The following is a 17438-nucleotide window of genomic DNA, read 5'->3' on the forward strand; positions in this document are numbered from 1 at the left end:
AGACCTGGGTTCGATTCCCTGTGATGGCAAAGGTGATGTTAGTTTTTATGCTTTGAGCATGCAGGAGTTGTAGCCGAATGGAACTCTGTGGGAGAGAGTTTGAATTAGTCAAACGCATAAATTAAGGAGGGATAAGGGGAGAGATTTTAGGGATTTGAGAGGGAGATAGAGTTAGCCGATTAGAGGGGATTAGGGAGGGGATTTCGACAGAGGGGTGTTAGGGTAGTATTTTCGGTATTTAGGAATTTAGCTGTGCCGTTTTCTTCTGTAAACCATAGTTTTATTATTTTCTTCTTTTTTCTTTCTTCTTCTCTAGCCGAACCACCACCCTTCCATCCACTTTTCCTTCCTTTTCTTTTTCGAAACCTGTTCACTATTCCCTCCCGTTCATCTACTACTTCTATATTTACTTTTACTGAAAAGACACAAAAGCTGAAACCTGTGGTGCCGATTTCTTGTTGACCAGTAACTTTCTGTTTTCCTTCACTTTTTGGTGGCCAATCCCTTCATCTTCTAGGCTTTAAACGGATTCAAGAAGAGAGACTGTGGTAAGTATTCGTATTCTAAATCGATTTTAATAGTAACTGTTAACAAAAACTGAAACCCCTATAGTTTAGGGAGGTGGCCGATTGGAGATATAAGCCTTATTCGGCTTATTCATTTGTTTTTTGGGTTTTATGGTGGAGTAGATACTTTAAAGGAGCAGCAAAGCGTGGGGTGTCGATTTGGATAAGCTTGGATCATCGGAGTGACTAAATTTAGATGTAGTTATCAATTTCGGCAAAGGTATGAATTCTAGGGCCATTATGGATGGTGGCCGACTATGTAAGTGTTAATAGGTAGCCTTTGATTTGGTTTAATTACTAACATGATCTAATCTATAAGCGGTTGATTATAGGAGAAATCGCATAGGAGATCTCGTCAAGGAATAGCAAATCAGGTGTGTAACGAACCCTTTTTTGTAGCTTAACTCGATATTTGTCGAAAAGCCGAAATGCCGAAATTCTAGCATTTCGAGGACTCGTGAGCATGCAAACGCTCATAGGTTAGTTAGATTCATTAAGTTCGATGATCGAGATCATTGGAACAGGTAAGGGCACGATTTGGTGCACGATGGTAAGTTGGGCCTCGAGGGGCTGAAATCGGGCCCAATGGGCTTCCGGGTCCATTTGGGTAAATTTGGTAGAAAATAGAATCTTGTCAGATTGTGCGTTAATACGGCTAAGACCGTTATGGAAGATGGGCTAAATGGGCCTAGATGACTAATTCAGCTATATAGGGCCCATTAGGGGTCTTGGCCCAATAACTCGGTTTCGCTAAGAATGGGCTGGAATCGCTATCAAAACACATGAAATTGTTAGTAACTGATAATGAACATGGAAAATTCTAATATTTGGTAAAATTAAGAAATTACCCTTATAATATGAAAATGACTGTTTTGCCCCTAGGTAAAAATGACCATTGTACCCCTAGGGTTTAATTATGAGTTTGATGCGTGAGATTTTGATATATATATGATTTGATACGATATGCACATGATATGTATGATTTACACATGATGTATTCATTTATGCATGGGTTGGGCTTATATGGATGGAAGAAGTGCAAAAGGGCTATGCCCTAGTTTACCAAAAAGGGCTGTGCCCCAGTTTACCGAAAAGGGCTTTGCCCTAGTTTATCAAAAAGGGCTTTGCCCCAGTTATTAAAAGAGGCTAGGCCTCCAGTTATATATTAAAGCAGTTATGCTGCCAGTGGAGAGTTTGGTTGGGTGGGTTAAGTTATTCCCCACATGGAGAGCTTGGCTGGTACGGGTGGAGAGTAGCGGTTGGTGGGTTGAGTAGTCTCCCCAAATGGGCTTGCATATGTTTATTGCTGTTGCATGTATTATTGAAATGGGCCTATGGGCCATATCGTTACAGTAAAGGCTTCGGCCCAGTGATATGAATAATGAAAAAGCTTCGGCCCAGTGATATGAATAATATAAAGGCTTCGGCCCAGTATATGCTGAGCTTGAATTTGGGCTTAGGCCCAGCAGGCTGATATTGTTTTGGGCTCTGAAAAGGGCTTGTTGCACACTGAGTTTCCAAACTCACCCCTTCCTTAACCTTGTAGGAGAGCCTTGATGTGGGGGCTTGGAGCTGGAGGGGATTCAGAGTGGCCACGGTGATCGCTTTTGGGCTTTTGAAATAAGTGATTGGTTTTCTTTAGTTATCTTATTTACTCTTTATTTTTGGGTTGTAATAAGGCCATTTTAACTTTATTTTCTTTTCTTTTCTGGGATTATTTTATTTTTTTTAATAACTTTAAATTGGTTGATAATAATTCAAATGGGCTAGACTTAGGACGCGTTTTCAAAACGATACTTGCTTTCAAAATAACACAACGTCACGATTATTGGATTTATCAAAGATATCTACTCAAAGAAATTTCAACTCGTTGTAACCAAATGTGGCAATGGTTGTGGGCATGTCTAGGATTGGATCCAATCAAATAGCTTGGTACTTAAGCAGCCTTCATGGCTCACCTCCTCTGTTACGGATTCCTACCTGGTGCCTAGCTTCTATTCACTTTGTTAGCTTAAACAAAAGTCAGTTTATAAAACCCTAAAACAAAACATGAATTCTTAACTTCAACGTGGCACGTCGGATTCGGCCATAACGTTTGGGCCGGGTTTAGGGTGTTACACATTCGCCATTCTTTTCTACTTGATCCTTGTCTCCCCCACCATTGCCTTTAGGTCTTGACTTGGGCTTGCAAGACTCACTAATATCAAACTTTCTTCCCCTAAGATTGTAGAAATTTTCTGCCTCAGCCATGGCTATAGTCAATTAAGTGATACCTAGGCGACGCAACTTTTGCTTAGCCCACATTTTCAGCCTATTCTCGAACCAATAAAATGCTTCATTCTCATTCAAGTTTGAGATCTAAAGCATCAACTCACTGAATTCCTGAACATAACCTCAAACGGTGCCTTGTTGTGTAAGCCGGTGCAACTTAGCACGAGCCTCATTTTCAGTATTCTGTAGATAAAACTGCTTCTCCAACTCTCTTTGGAACTCCTCCCAAGTCCCAATAGCCATTCCTCTATGTTTCTCATTCGTAGACCTACGTCGCCACCATAAGAGAGAAATATCAGAAAAGTAAATTGAAGCAGTGTTTACCTTGGTGGCATCATCCTCAATACCCATTGCTAAAAAATATTGCTCCAATTCCCACAGGAAGTTATCCACTTCTTCTGCGGACTTAGCCCCCTTAAACTTCTCGGATTTTGAAACATCCACATGACTTTGCTTCGTCCCGAAGCCAACATCCCATTCCCTAGGCCAGCCTTATAGATAATGAGCTCCCCCTTAAGCTCAACAATCTCCTCTTTCATGGCAGTCATCAGGGCCTCAAAAGCTTTGTCCCTTACCGTCAATTTATTCAAAGTGGATCTAAGAGTGTCCAAACAAATTCCTTGCTATCTTCCTTCAATTCCTTTATACGAATCAAAGCCACTTCGAGTGTCTCCTTCATGTCACCAACAGACTCCTCGAGATTGACCACTCAATTTTCCAAGCTTAACCGCATATCCCTCGATCGACTAGCCTTTCTGGCCCTCCCACGAGTCTTCATTGGCTCATTCTAATCAACAACTTCTTTTGACATTTCTCAACAATTCTTTCGCAAACCTGGCTCTGATACCAACTGTCACGGACTTAAAAATTTTACCTTATAATCTGTGTAGCCTTAGGCAGTTTCTTGCTCCAAAAATGCTTAAGTCAGCCTAACTCCTACAATATGAGGATTCAAACGAATTCCTCTACAAAAAAACCAACTCAAAATGAAAGTAACTTAAAGCCAAACTTGGATGAACGAAGAACAAAATAAGAACAAGCCAGAGAAAAAAAAGAACACAAGAGAGAGAAATTTGAGTGAATGCTCACAAGAATTCTTATTGCTCAAAACTCGAGTGATTTACAATGAGAGGAGAGGCCTCTATTTATAGTTGAGCATCCCCAAATCCAACGGTATAAATTAAGTACACCAACTGGTAAGATTAAAGGGTATCTACAAATTAAATCTCTAAGATTACAAAATCATGTCTTCTAAGATTACATATCATATCTAGATTGCATATCCTCGAAGATTATGTTTCCATATGTGTCAAGTTTGTAGATGGACCTTCAATCTCTTCAAGCAACTGGCCAGTCCGATAAGGCCAAATGACCTCCTTCCCTCTTGATGGATTGCACAAATGTGTCATGGTTGCGGGCTTCCAAACGCAACCCATGACACTAGACCATGGCTAATTAACATCATTCTTCTTCTTCTCCTCCTCTTTATTAATATTAAATATCAGGGGTTATCTTAAAATCATATTGTTTTTATTTCGATCACTTAATTCTATTTTTTTTGTCAATTTAGTTACCTTTGTTATTAAAATTGACCAAAATGGTCACATAACTATTAAAACCTTAGCGGATTGTTGACTGTACCTGCAAAAAAAGAAAAAAAAATCATTTAGTCCTTTTAAATATTACAAAAATTTTAAGTTAATCCATTAAATCTCCATCGAAAACCCATATTAAATAACATAAAAAAATTACTAAATCCAACCTCTGATATGCTTCTACAACTGTCTTCCCCTACTATCTCCTTCGTTTCCTCTTCCAATCTCGACATTAACGTAAATTTTTTAATTCCATGTTTTCCCATTTATTTATTTTCTAACTAAATAGTTTAGTTGCACAAGTTTCTCAAATGCACCATAATTATCCATGTTTTCCCATTTATTTATTTTCCAATCAAAGTCAATGGCGACATCAACGGTGGAGGAAGAGGAAGGTATTGAATCAATGATGACATTTTTTATGGTGGAAACCATGACAAAGTTTTCTTGTTCGGGTGAAAGACGATGGAGTGGATATGATGGTGACGTAATAGAGGGTGGAGCTACGATAAATCGATGTGTTTTCCTTTGCCTAAGCATAAAAAGTTAAAACTTCACGGGTATAGCAACGATGTTAATTGAAATTTTGTAATTTTTAAAGGGACTAAAAGAATATTATTTTTCCTTGTTTTTGTAGGTCCATTCAACAATCCGTTAAGGTTTTAATGGCTGTGTGACCATTTTGGTCAATTTTTTAACGACGGAGTCTAAATTGATAAAAAGAATTTAAAGTGACCAAAATAAGAATGACACTATTTTAAGGTAATCTTTGATGTAATTTACCTTTATTATTATTATTATTATTATTATTATTATTATTATTATTATTATTATTATTATTATTATTATTATTATACCTTTAACAAAAGTTTGAATCAAAATTTTTATACATAAGCCAAGATTTGTTTTGGGTAGTAGTTAAGCTTCAGTGTCACACCTAAATGATAGGTGTTCAAATTGTTTCATTTTCATTCTCCCTCTCTTAATATTTTAATAATAAAAAATTAGTGTTAATGTACCAAATGATACGTCGATTTGGCATTATGGTTCAATATGGTACTTATATTATTTTTATTTCAGATACTTATTTTTACTTCAGTCAAAAGTATCTAAATTTAACACCATTAAATTTCAAAATTTTATCCAATTTGATTCAATGTTTTATTAAAATAAGTAAAAACTTAATATTTTTTATTACTTTTATTATACATAATATAATATTAATAATTTTAAAAGAAAAACTTAAGTAGGAGAACAAAAAATATTGAAGAACCCATTGCATTTTTTCCCTGCCCTCTTCCTCTCCTCTCTTTCAATCTCCAATTGGTACACTAAATCAAAATATTATCTATAAATATGATTAATCCTATAAATAATAAAACTTAGTAAATGACAAAATTAATAATTTAATGAAAAAAAGATATTAATTATTCAAAAGATTTCTTGTACTTTTGTATATGTGTGAAATACATAGATTTAATTTTTTAATCATCAAATATAAATAAGTTTTGGATTGTTTTAACCACCAAATATATATATACTAGAATGAACATTGCAAGTTTTATAATTTCAAATTTATGGTAAATAGTGATGTTAAAGTGTGGAGCCACGAAATGAAGCCAATAAACAAGCAACAACTATCAGGAATTAGTAATTAGTAATTAATAATTTAAAAACTACTGGTCAACTACAGCCACCAACAACCTTATTCTAAAAATATAAACCTAGTTATACGACAAACTATTCTTGAAGAACATAATTCAGCAATGCAGCTGAAGCTTCCCTTCCATTGGTTAATTATGCCTTAGAAAGATCCAAATGCTAAATATATTATATGATGATTGGAGGCTAACTATATGAAATCTTAATATTTTATTTACTTATTTTTGTTTGAGGTATTTCAAAGGCATTCATTAGTATCAAACAGTTTTTTTCTTTTTCTTTTTGCAGGTTGAAAGATGATGGAGAAGGAATCAAGGAGGCTGGTGAATTGTGCAACTTTACCTATCTGTTTAGTGTTAATCGGTCTGGTTTATGCTACTTTTTTTCATTCTAATGACACCATTCTTGAATCATGTAATCATCCTTTAGCAATTAAGTATTTTGGTATATATTTTTCGTTTATATATTATTGGCTGATTTGAGACTCTTTGGAAATGAAGGGGGCAATCTCAGCAGTGAAAAGATCAATATTGATGCAGTTGACCCTCAAGAATTTCTATTAAGGAGGCTTGTTAGAGGTTATCTCTTCATCTCTTTCATTTTTTTTAGAATTGAATACATGCCAATTCGCAATCAAAAGTATATTAAGACCATATATTATATATATTGTGTTGCGTGGAACAGGAGATGATCGAGTTCAATTAGACTCCAATGGATTTTCATGCCGTGCGGATGTTCATACACAAGTATGCGTTGCAAATAAACCAGTAAGGATTTACAATAAAGGGTTGACAGTTTATGTGCCATCTGATTCTGACCAACCTCAAGTTAAGAGAATTGTTAAGCCTTACGCAAGGCTGGAAGATGAAACCGCCATGAAACGTGTTTCCCCAGTTCAGATACTGCATGGGAACAACACCATTGATCCACCAGCCTGCAATTTCACCCACAATGTCACAGCTGTTGTCTTCTCTTCCAAAGGCTTCACCGGCAATGTTTTTCATGAGTTTAATGAGATTATCATCCCTTTATTCATCACTACTCGCCATTTCCGATCCAGGGTGCGGTTTGTAATCACAGATTTCGAGCTTTGGTGGGTTCAGAAGTACAACAGATGTCTATCTCACTTGTCCGCTTATGAGGTTATAAATCCTGGAACAGATGATGGAAGCGTTCATTGTTTTCCAGGGGCTGTTATAGGGCTTACATACCATGACAATCTATCCCTCAACTCTACTGATATTCCAGGAGGTTATTCTATGTTTGATTTCAAGCAGTTCTTGAAAGAATCATACAATCTGAAAATAAACCATGTGTCTGAGATACAAAAGCCAATGCTGATGCTTATATCACGCCGTAAAACGAGACGGTTTTTGAACGAAGATAAAATGGTGGAGATGATAATGGAACTAGGCTTTCAAATCACAAGGGTGGAACCGGAGTGGATGTACAACTTGGACGAGTTTGCGGAGGTGGTGAACTCTTGTAGTGTGATGCTTGGAGCCCATGGTGCTGGGCTAACAAATGAGATATTTTTGCCCACTGGAGCAGTGATGGTTCAAGTGGTGCCACTGCAAAATGAATGGGCGGCAACCACCTACTACGGTGGACCAGCAAAGGAAATGGGTGTCCGATATTTAGAGTACAAGATTGAACCAGAAGAAAGTTCGTTGTTCGACACTTACGGTAAAGATCACCCTGTGTTTACTGATCCAAAATCTATAATCTCTAAAGGATACTATGCATTCAGGTCTGTATATTTAGATCAAGACCTAAAGATCAATTTAGAGAGATTTAAGAAGACCCTTATTGAAGCTAAGAAAATTGTTGAAAGCTCAACTCCCATTAATTGATGAATGTAAATTTGATCAAGATACAGCAAGAGATTTAGCTTATATAATTCATTTTATTTCACAAGACTGCCAAGAAAAGCAAGGAAAATTGGCTTAAATGTAGCACAATTCTTTATCATAGTAAACCCATTTCGACTGCATATTCTACTTTCTCAAAAGCTTGATATTATCAAACATTCAACTCCATCCATCCTTTAGCAGCATAATATTATCCAATATTAACATTAGCTCTTCCAAGATTTGAAAACATATGCATCAAAACAATTTTGCTTAACCAAGCTCCAAATTAGGCCACACTCTCACCAGCTACTTACCAACCTAAGCCATTTGGGTCCAAAAATTTGATTAATTACTTTATTCTAAATTGAATTAAAAACTATCCGACTTGGCATAAATAACGGCTTTAAGAAAGACTATTGAAACTATAATTTTCGGTTTAATGTTTGATTTGGTTTTCGATCTCCTTTCAAGATTTCAATTATCTTGTTTATTTCTTCTACTCTCTTACTTAAAAGAATGTAAATATGAAATGATTTTTGTATACCAATTTATCTTAGTTTAAACATCTCGAGTTTTAATTTTGTAGATGAAGAAAATAATATTGGGAGAGTTTTCTCCCTTATTTAATAATTTCCTTCAACTTTTTCGATTTAAATTATAAATTGATATTTAAACTATTCTCAAACCTTTTTTTTTTTTAAAAAGTGGTACTTAAACAATAATTTTTCCCCATGCTGTTACCTTCATTAGTTAATCATTTGTCAATGATGGCCAACAATAACATGACACAATCACATAGGAAATGTGGCATAAAAGCCATATAAGCACTACCAATTGATCAAATGTTGATTAGGTGTTGCTCAACATTGACTAGATTTGAATATTTTTGGGATCATACTATCTCGAGCTGGTGTTGTTTTCAGGTTTGAGTTTAGATTATTTCATACCTGAATTGATTTGAGTAGAGCAGGTTTAGATGGATTTAAAATAATTTTAAACTTTTTGTAACACCTCAAACCCGGCCTAACGTTATTGCTGAATCTGGCGATGTCACATGGGATAGAAATCGAAAATGAATTTGTCTAGTTAAAATCGTTCCAGTTAATTAGCTTTATTTTAATTCGAAGTAAAACGCATATTCTTTATTATGCCTAAATCAAATCCTTTTAGCGGAAGCTTTTGGAAATGTTTATTTTTGGAAAACTGTTCGTGTTGAAAGAAACCTTTGTTTTTAGCAAAATCGAGTTTTTACCGTCCAGCCGTTCTAAAATCGTAACGCAGTTAAAAACCCAAATTAAAAATCCAGAACAGTCCAAAGTCCCAAAATTTACATCAAACCCCAAATAAGTAATAAAATCTGAAAATTTATGGGAATAGTCTAAAATTTACGTGTGGCCACCGTCGAGTCCTCCGCTGCGCTAGTCTGTCAAGTCTGGGGATTACTTGTACAGATTAAACAGAAAAGGGTGAGTTTTCGCAAACTTAGTGTGTAGTCCCCACAAAAGTCATGCACACAGATATACATCATAATACAGTTATTTACAATCCGGGCCTGAGCCCATTACAGAATCAATTTGGGCTTTAGCCCATTCAGATACAACCTCAGAATTATATTAGGGCCTTGGCCCGTAACAGATACAAAATGCAGATACAGTAAATCAGAGTCCTACTCACCAGCCTCTACACACTATCTCCATCTAGCCCTACACACCATGTGGAGATTAAATCAACCAACCCATCCCTACACACCATGCTATACCGAAATGCGACCATAATTAGAAGATTGCAGTTGAGCTGCCAGATAACAAGCTTAAGAGCCTTTTAGATACTTCCTCAAAATATCATCAACCCACCTCGATACAATGTAACATACCATAAATGACATGCACATATGCTAATAACAGAACATACATTCAGTTCAGTACAAATATCATGCTCAGTCAAACACCTTACAATCAGATCATATAATTAGGGGTTTAAGTAAAGCTTACCGACCCGACAGTAGGTCTACAGTCAACTAGGGCGACCCGTGCAACCTTACATAATATTTCAGAAAGATGGGCTCACACGTCCATGTGGTCTGCCCGTGTGGGCCCATACGCTCGTGTGGCCTACACGGCCCAAATTGGTCTTGGCTGTATGGATCACACGGCCTGGCCCAGAATTCCACACGCTCGTGTGGTTTACCCATGTGGGCCCACACGCCCGTGTGGCCCACAAGGCCCAATTCAGTCTAACTCGTGTGTCGCATATGGCTTACCTGGCCCTCACATGGTAGTGTTCGACGTGCACGACCTGGCATCATCGACCATACACCCGTGTTATGGCACACGACCTACCAAACGGCCGTGTGGCATCGACAGAATGATTTTTAGCTTTTTTCGACACCCTATTTTCTGCGTTTTCAGGTACACACCTGATACGATTTTGTAGCAAACGTAATCCCGAGCAATCCAGAACCTGAATATAGCATGCCAAACACCGATTAAGCGATTGATTTCAGAATTCAACCAACGAAACAATCGAAACTCGACTTACCACCGACGAAGAACCTTCGTTAATTTTTACTAAACCGAAGCAACGAACTCACTGCTCACGATGTTCGTTTACACCATCAATCGTATTAATAGTCAGATTCTAAATTGATTACTAAACACCCATTACAACGAACAGAATTAGAAGACTTACCTATTCCGTACAAGTATAAAACCCATTGTTAAACGAAAAGATGAAGTAGAGAATAAGAAGAAAAGGAAAAGAGGGAAAAACCGAAAGGAAAATTTTGCAGAATAGCAGAAAAACTGAAGGTAATTCATGTAACCTCTCTATAATCCCTCAAATCTCTCCACTACTCCACTAACTACCACTACTCAGACTTTCCGTTTGACCGAAACTCTATCAGTCCACCGAGCAAAAATATAGCACCCTTGCCAAAGTAAGAATTCGAACACATAACCTCTAGTAACTTAACACTCCTCCTAATCACCAGACTAACAAACCTATTCTAATATAAACTTATCAATAATTAAATTAAAACCCTTTTAGCAAGGATAAAGCTTTATTCAGAAAAATCCCAAAATTTAACCCAAGTAAGGCTTGAACTTGGGACCTCTCACACACACCCAAAACACTTAACCACTGAAGCAGATAAATATTTGTATGTAAAATTTACAAAAGCTGAAAAACAAATTTTTGGGGCGTTATACTTTTATAAGTTATAAATATTTTATTCAAATGTAATAATTAAACTTACTTTTAGATAATGATAATACAACCAAAGTTGTTTCTTAAAAAGGCCAAAATTTTATACATATGTTTTTGTATGTGTAAGGCCCAAATTATGCCCGGGCCCGTATGAAAATATATACAAAAAAAATAATAATAAACCACAGTCCATTAATGTCCTTTTACAGCCCAATACCTAGACTAAATGACCCAAAACCCAAAATCATTACTTAGACCCAAAAACCAAACTCAATATCCTAGCCCAAAAAGCCCAATCCCGAACAGCCCAAAAAGCCCAAAAACTTCAACACTTTCGAAAACCCTAGGTCACCCTCTTTGCCAAGAATGACCGCATGATGATCAGTACCACTTCCGTGCTCCACGTCTCCCTCCGTACCTGCATGAAGACAAGAACAGCACAAACACAACAGCAAGGACAAGCAAAAAAAAAGAGCAAAAAATAGCAGCAAAGAAAAAGAACGAAAAATAAAATTCTTTGTATTTTTCTTTTTATTTTCTCGGATAAAAAGCCTACTATTTTCAATTGTAAAGGGGGCTTTTTTTTTCTTTTATGAATACAGACAGAATACACATACTGAATAGCAAAAAAGAAATCAAAAAAGTCATTGAAAGGTGATTTCACTTTTTTTCTCCTTCATTTTCGATCTGCTTGTGATTTTTTTAGCGTAGAAAACGAAAGGCGTGTTTTGAAACAACACTGATGAAAGCCCACGCGTCTCGAAAATATGGAGATTCGGGATAGGGTTGTTTTCTTTATTATTATTTTTATTTTCATCAGATTTTGCTTTGTTTTTGGTAGAATAGCATAAGATTTTAAATTTTTCTTAAAAAAAAAAGAAGAAAAAAAAGGGAGAAGGAGTGCGCTTACCCTATCTCCATGGCGTGTCCTCCGTTGACAAGATCCGATCGCTATTGGCGCACAGTCGGCCATCAAATAAATGGTGGTTTAGGCAGCTGCATGTTGAATCAAACACTAGGGGGAGGGGTTAAAGCTTCTGTTTAAAAAAAAAATGAAAGGTTGCTGAGTTTTGAAAAGGAAATGAATGGGAATTAAAGTTTAGCATCAGACTTGGAAATGATGGAGTTTAAAGGAGGGGACCCACGCGTGTTGACCCAATCCAAAAGATTGGATCCGCATTCTTTTGTTTCAAATGGGTTAATGGCGCATTTGGTCCTCCTCTTTCGCGCCAATTTTCAATCGGCTTCTGTTTGTGCTTTGTTTATTTTTTAAATGTTCCCTAATATTTGTATGTTCTTACATTTTAGCCCACAGTGTACTACTGCGTTTTAGGCTCTGGGATATTCCCAATTCTAGTCATCATACGATCGTGTGCATTATATATTGGCCTCATAAACTATTTCATTCCTAAATTATTCTTATTATTTTTAATTTGATTTCAATTAGTTTTCTTTTTCTTCATTTCATACTTCTTTAATCTATGTTTACCATCATACGTCATTTGATTACTCATTTTGGAGTAGTTATGTTTTCATGTTCGTACATTATTTTATGTAGTTTCTTTTTATACATTATCATATACATATATATTATAATAAGGCTAATGTCACTTCATTTGTATAATGTTTCCTTTTGTATTCTAACCATGTATTTTAGCATAAATTTTTGTTACGATAATATGTTTTGTATATATATATTTTGCATAAAATTATTTTTCTACTTGCTTATATTAGTATACATATTTGGTTTATATATTATTAAACCTATACACATTATCATTTCTATATAAATCTGCATGTACTCTCTTTTAAATTTATATGTATATATATCGATACACTTATTATTTTAATAGATTTTTATTTAAAATACTTTTTGCTTTATGATTTATTAAATCTTCTCTTTATATATATATGAAATTATTTTAGGAACTTCATCGTTGTAATTTTAAAATTATTATTTTGAGTATTTCTCGATATTATGTTTATGTTTTAATATTGCCTCTTATATAAATATTTTTAATAAAAGGGTGTGTATATAATTTTAGATTAACATATATATATATATATATATATATATTATTAATTTCATGATCGCTTTTTTTACAATAGATTTACATGTATATATGTCTTTTAAATCCATTTGTGTGTACATGTTTTTTAGTTATCGTGATAATTACCCTTTTTATATAAAATCTTTATTGTAAAGTTTTCATCATATTGTTTTAAATTTTGTATAATACTTCATTTAAATATTCTTATATATTATTATGCATATGCAGTTCATGGTAAAATTAGTTTTATTTTATATGCAATATTAATTCTATGTTACTTTACATGTATGATTTCTTTTCAATCTATTTTCATATATACTTTATTATGTATATAACATATATTTCATCATACCTTTTTGTTATTTGAAAACCTTCCATGGTGTATACATTACTTAAATCATTTCCCTTTTATTATATGTATATGGTCATCTTTAAATAGACATTTTATAAAAAAAATACTTTGTATATATGAGTGTGTTTTTTAAGTCTATAATTTGTAATAAAATTAATTTAATCTTATGTGCATATTTAGTCCCATGCCAATTTATTTTACAAATTCTTTCAAATTTATTTATATATATTATTTTGTGTATATAAGTTTTTCTTTTAGAACATATTTTATTATATATTGTTTTGATTTTAAGTCTCACATTTAAATACCATTTTATGTGTATATACATTTGTCAACTTTGAATATATACGTCATCTTTAAAACGTTTACGTCCATTTTATAATTTGTTATAAAATTAATTTAAGCTTGTAGGTATTTCTATGTTTTTACACATAATTGTTTTTTTTTAAAAGTTACTTATGTACATGTATTGTAAATCTATTATGTGTCTAAAATTACATTTTCTATACATTTTACAATCCTCTCATATTTTGTACATAATTTTGAAATTTTCTATATGTATATATTGTCATTTTAAACCAATATGTTTTAATGTTTGATATATTGCTCGATCAAAATATCCATTTCACTTCACATATTTTAACAAACAAGTATATATCTTTAATTTTCTTAATTCATCCATTCATGTATTATACGTTGTGTGTTTATTATTATTTCAAGCTAGTTGGGTACTGTTGATCATATCATATTAGGTTTTATATATCATTGTGGCATACTTTCATGTATTATTTTATTTCGTTTTGTACGATGCGTTATCATTATAATTGTGTTTTGATATTGTTATATCAATTAGTATCCCATGCATGCTTGTTATCAGATTATATGTTTTAGGTTAGTTATACTTAAATTTTAGTTCATTAAGCATTATGTCTCGTATGTACGTATTACCCCATTCGTCATTTTCCATTTTATTTTTGAAATGTGGTTTTATAAAATACAAATTCTTAAGACCGACTCCGTTTTTTTATCTCAAGTCAAATTGATACTTTTAAGCTGGTTTTATAAGTATCCATTTAAAAATTCTCTAAATTGAAGACGAGATTCGATATTTGGCAATTCGCGGAATAGTGCCCTAACGTGTTAGGTTGCAATTTTGCATTTGCTCAAAATAATCGAATGTCCCTTCAAGATTTTACTCATGCCTTTTAAAAATTCTTTAAAACGAAGGCAATATTTGGCGTTTGACAATTCGAGAATCATGCCCTATCGTGCTGGGTTGTGATCTCTCGCTTGCTCAAAACAATCGAATAGTCCTTTATATTCTCACTTATGGTTATTAAAAATACTTTAAAACGAAGATGATGTTCAATGTTTGGCGATTTGAGAATCGAGCCTTATCGTGTTGGGTTGTGCTTTTTCATTTGTCCAAAATAATCGAACATCTTTTCGAAATTTCACACGTATTTTCTAAGGTAAGGCAATGGTCAATGTTTGGAAATTCGAGGAATCGTACCCTACTGTGCTGGGTCTCGATTTTTCGTTGGACTAAATAGTTGGGCATCCTTTTGTGATTCTCGAATTATAAACTTTCAGACGTCGAAACAAGAAAGTTTTGGCGATCAACTCGGGTTATTCAACTTTTATTAAAAAAACCACATTTCAAAAAAAAAACTTTTTAATTTTAGACATAAGGACAGTATTTAATCGATTCGGTACCAATTTTGGGTGTAGTGAGGGTGCTGATCCTTCCTCATGCGTAATCGACTCCCGAACCCGTTTTCTCAAAAGTTCGTAGACCAAAATCATTGTTTTAATAAACCAAAAATGTTTTATTAAACTAATCTCATTTTTAGGTGATCCGATCACACCAAAATAAAAGATCGGTGGCGACTCCATGCATTTGTTTTTCAAAAGTCGATTACCCCATTTTTTTTAAATTTAAAATTTTTAAATCGAGAGATGGTTTCGACAGCTTGGCGACTCCGCTGGGGATTTGAGAGTCGAGCCATAAAAATCAATTATTTACTGTTCTTTTGTCAAAAATCGAAAATGTATTTTAAAAATCATGTATCTTTCAATTGCATTCGATTGTATGATTGTTTTGGTGCGGGTCTTGTAGAATAGTACTGCATTTCATTGCATGACCACTATGGTCGCACCTTCTAAGTCGGAGCAAGAAACTTCGCTTTCGTGAGGTTTTCACCTCCGCATGGGCTAGTGGATTGCTGTCGGAGTACATCCGTACCTATGATTTCTTAAGATTTTCGTCTCCGCATGGTCATAGGGAAATGTATCCCCCAAACCAAACTCGATCTATATAAGCCTATAATGGGTGAGGATTGAGGAATCTGCTGATTCGGGTACCTTATCCCTAGAACCGAGCCACATATAGAGAGACCTAGGAGCTTACGCTGGGTAGAGCCACTCCGAATCCCTAGTGATCACCCGATTAGGTACTTTGTCATTTGTTTATTTCCATACTAACGTCTTTTGTTTTTGTTTGTTCATGACTGCATTGCATTACATCATCATAGAAAGGAGGTGTTGATTCGTATTCAATTGCTAAATAGAACAATTTGTCATAAGAAAACGAATTTCTTAATAACGCGGGTTACAATACGGTTGTCCTAATTTGGTCCAAGTGAACACGATAGAAGAAGTCTAACAATTCGTGGAGGAAAACAAGACTTTACCTAAGGATTCAAGCCGATAAAGATTATCCAAAAGCCATCGCGTCCCGACTTTCTTAAAGGAGCTAATCAACATCGCGAGGATAGTAATTCGTGGCCTGGATCAAGTAAAAAGGAGCCAGTAGAGGCATACATTGGAAGCTTGCGAGATTTGACTTTTACGGGGATCAGTTCCCTCGCCAGGAATACGAAAGCAAGGCTGTATACGTAATCTGTTTTATGAAAAAGAATTTGTTTTATAGAAAAGTTGTTCTAGGGGAATTGAATTCAAAATCAACATCTTTCTTTCCTTTGCATTCATCCCATGCATTTGCATTGCATTGCATCATTTACATTGCATTGCATCATTTGCATTGCATTGCATCATTTGCATTAGATTTCCCTAAAACGACCCTAATTAGGTAAAATTATTTAAGAACCGACAAAAGATATGGACCAAAGGTTTGAGAGAATGGAGCAAAGGCAAATGCAGTGCAAGAGCAGTTGATCGAAATTCAACAAGATATGCGAGAAATGCTAGAACTCCAAAGAAATATGATGGGCCAGTTAACCCATTTACTGGCTGGAGAATTTGAAAAAAGGAGTGGCCTAGTGGTCAATAGTGAGGATAATGTTGAAAAGATCATCTATTCCCCAGGCTTTGCCCCAATAAGTGTCCCGACCCAACCAGACATGCAAGGGGTACCCGTTGTTATCGGACACCAACATCAGACGGATACATCGGTACTGTTGAGCTTCTCGATGGGTTCAGGTTTTAACCTGAAAGATGATCAAGCTAAGCCAGTTGTTCTGGTAGAAACGAAGTCAATGGGAGAATGGACTTTAAAGGCCCCGAAGAAGAAGGAAAAAAAGGCAAATGGTATGAGTAGGTATAACAAGGGTCGTTCGAAGCCGATTATAGCAGGCCGGCCAAGGTCAGTAACTACCAGCCATCAGGCCTCCTCAAGGCAAGAACCCAATCGAAGACCGAGCTTAGAAAAACCCCAATACACGCCCATTCCAATCACATACGGAGAATTGTACCGCGTTTTGTTTGACGCACATGTCGTATCCCCTTTTTACATCAAACCTATACTGCTCTCATATCCTAAATGGTACGATGCAAATAGCCAATGTGAATACCACGCGGGAATCACGGGGCATTCCATCGAGAATTGTACCGCTTTTAAAAAGATTATCGAAAGACTCACCAAT

General features: G+C 35.1%; 1 protein-coding gene across 2 annotated transcripts; it reads left to right on the forward strand.

Annotated features, from left to right (window-relative positions):
- The first annotated feature begins 6174 nt into the window (after positions 1-6174).
- LOC108481375 (alpha-1,3-arabinosyltransferase XAT3-like) lies at positions 6175-8024 on the forward strand. 2 transcript variants are annotated; one of them, XM_053023676.1, is made up of 4 exons: positions 6175-6224; positions 6383-6508; positions 6595-6672; positions 6779-8018. In XM_053023676.1, the coding sequence occupies exons 2-4, from the start codon at positions 6391-6393 to the stop codon at positions 7945-7947; spliced, it is 1365 nt and encodes a 454-aa protein (XP_052879636.1). In that variant the 5' UTR covers positions 6175-6224; positions 6383-6390; the 3' UTR covers positions 7948-8018. The 2 variants fall into 2 exon arrangements, with proteins under 2 accessions (XP_052879636.1, XP_052879634.1); XM_053023674.1 differs by having other exon boundaries at positions 6181-6508; positions 6779-8024.
- The last annotated feature ends 9414 nt before the right edge of the window (positions 8025-17438 follow it).

Source organism: Gossypium arboreum, chromosome 1, assembly GCF_025698485.1.
Source record: "Gossypium arboreum isolate Shixiya-1 chromosome 1, ASM2569848v2, whole genome shotgun sequence".
Taxonomy (NCBI): domain Eukaryota; kingdom Viridiplantae; phylum Streptophyta; class Magnoliopsida; order Malvales; family Malvaceae; genus Gossypium; species Gossypium arboreum.

Coding starts and splice junctions, on each gene's coding strand:
- LOC108481375 (XM_053023676.1), top strand. CDS start 6,391: ATGATGGAGAAGGAATCAAGGAGGCTGGTGAATTGTGCAACTTTACCT. Junction 6,509..6,594: donor TGACACCATTCTTGAATCAT/GTAATCATCCTT, acceptor TTGGAAATGAAG/GGGGCAATCTCAGCAGTGAA. Junction 6,673..6,778: donor ATTAAGGAGGCTTGTTAGAG/GTTATCTCTTCA, acceptor TGCGTGGAACAG/GAGATGATCGAGTTCAATTA.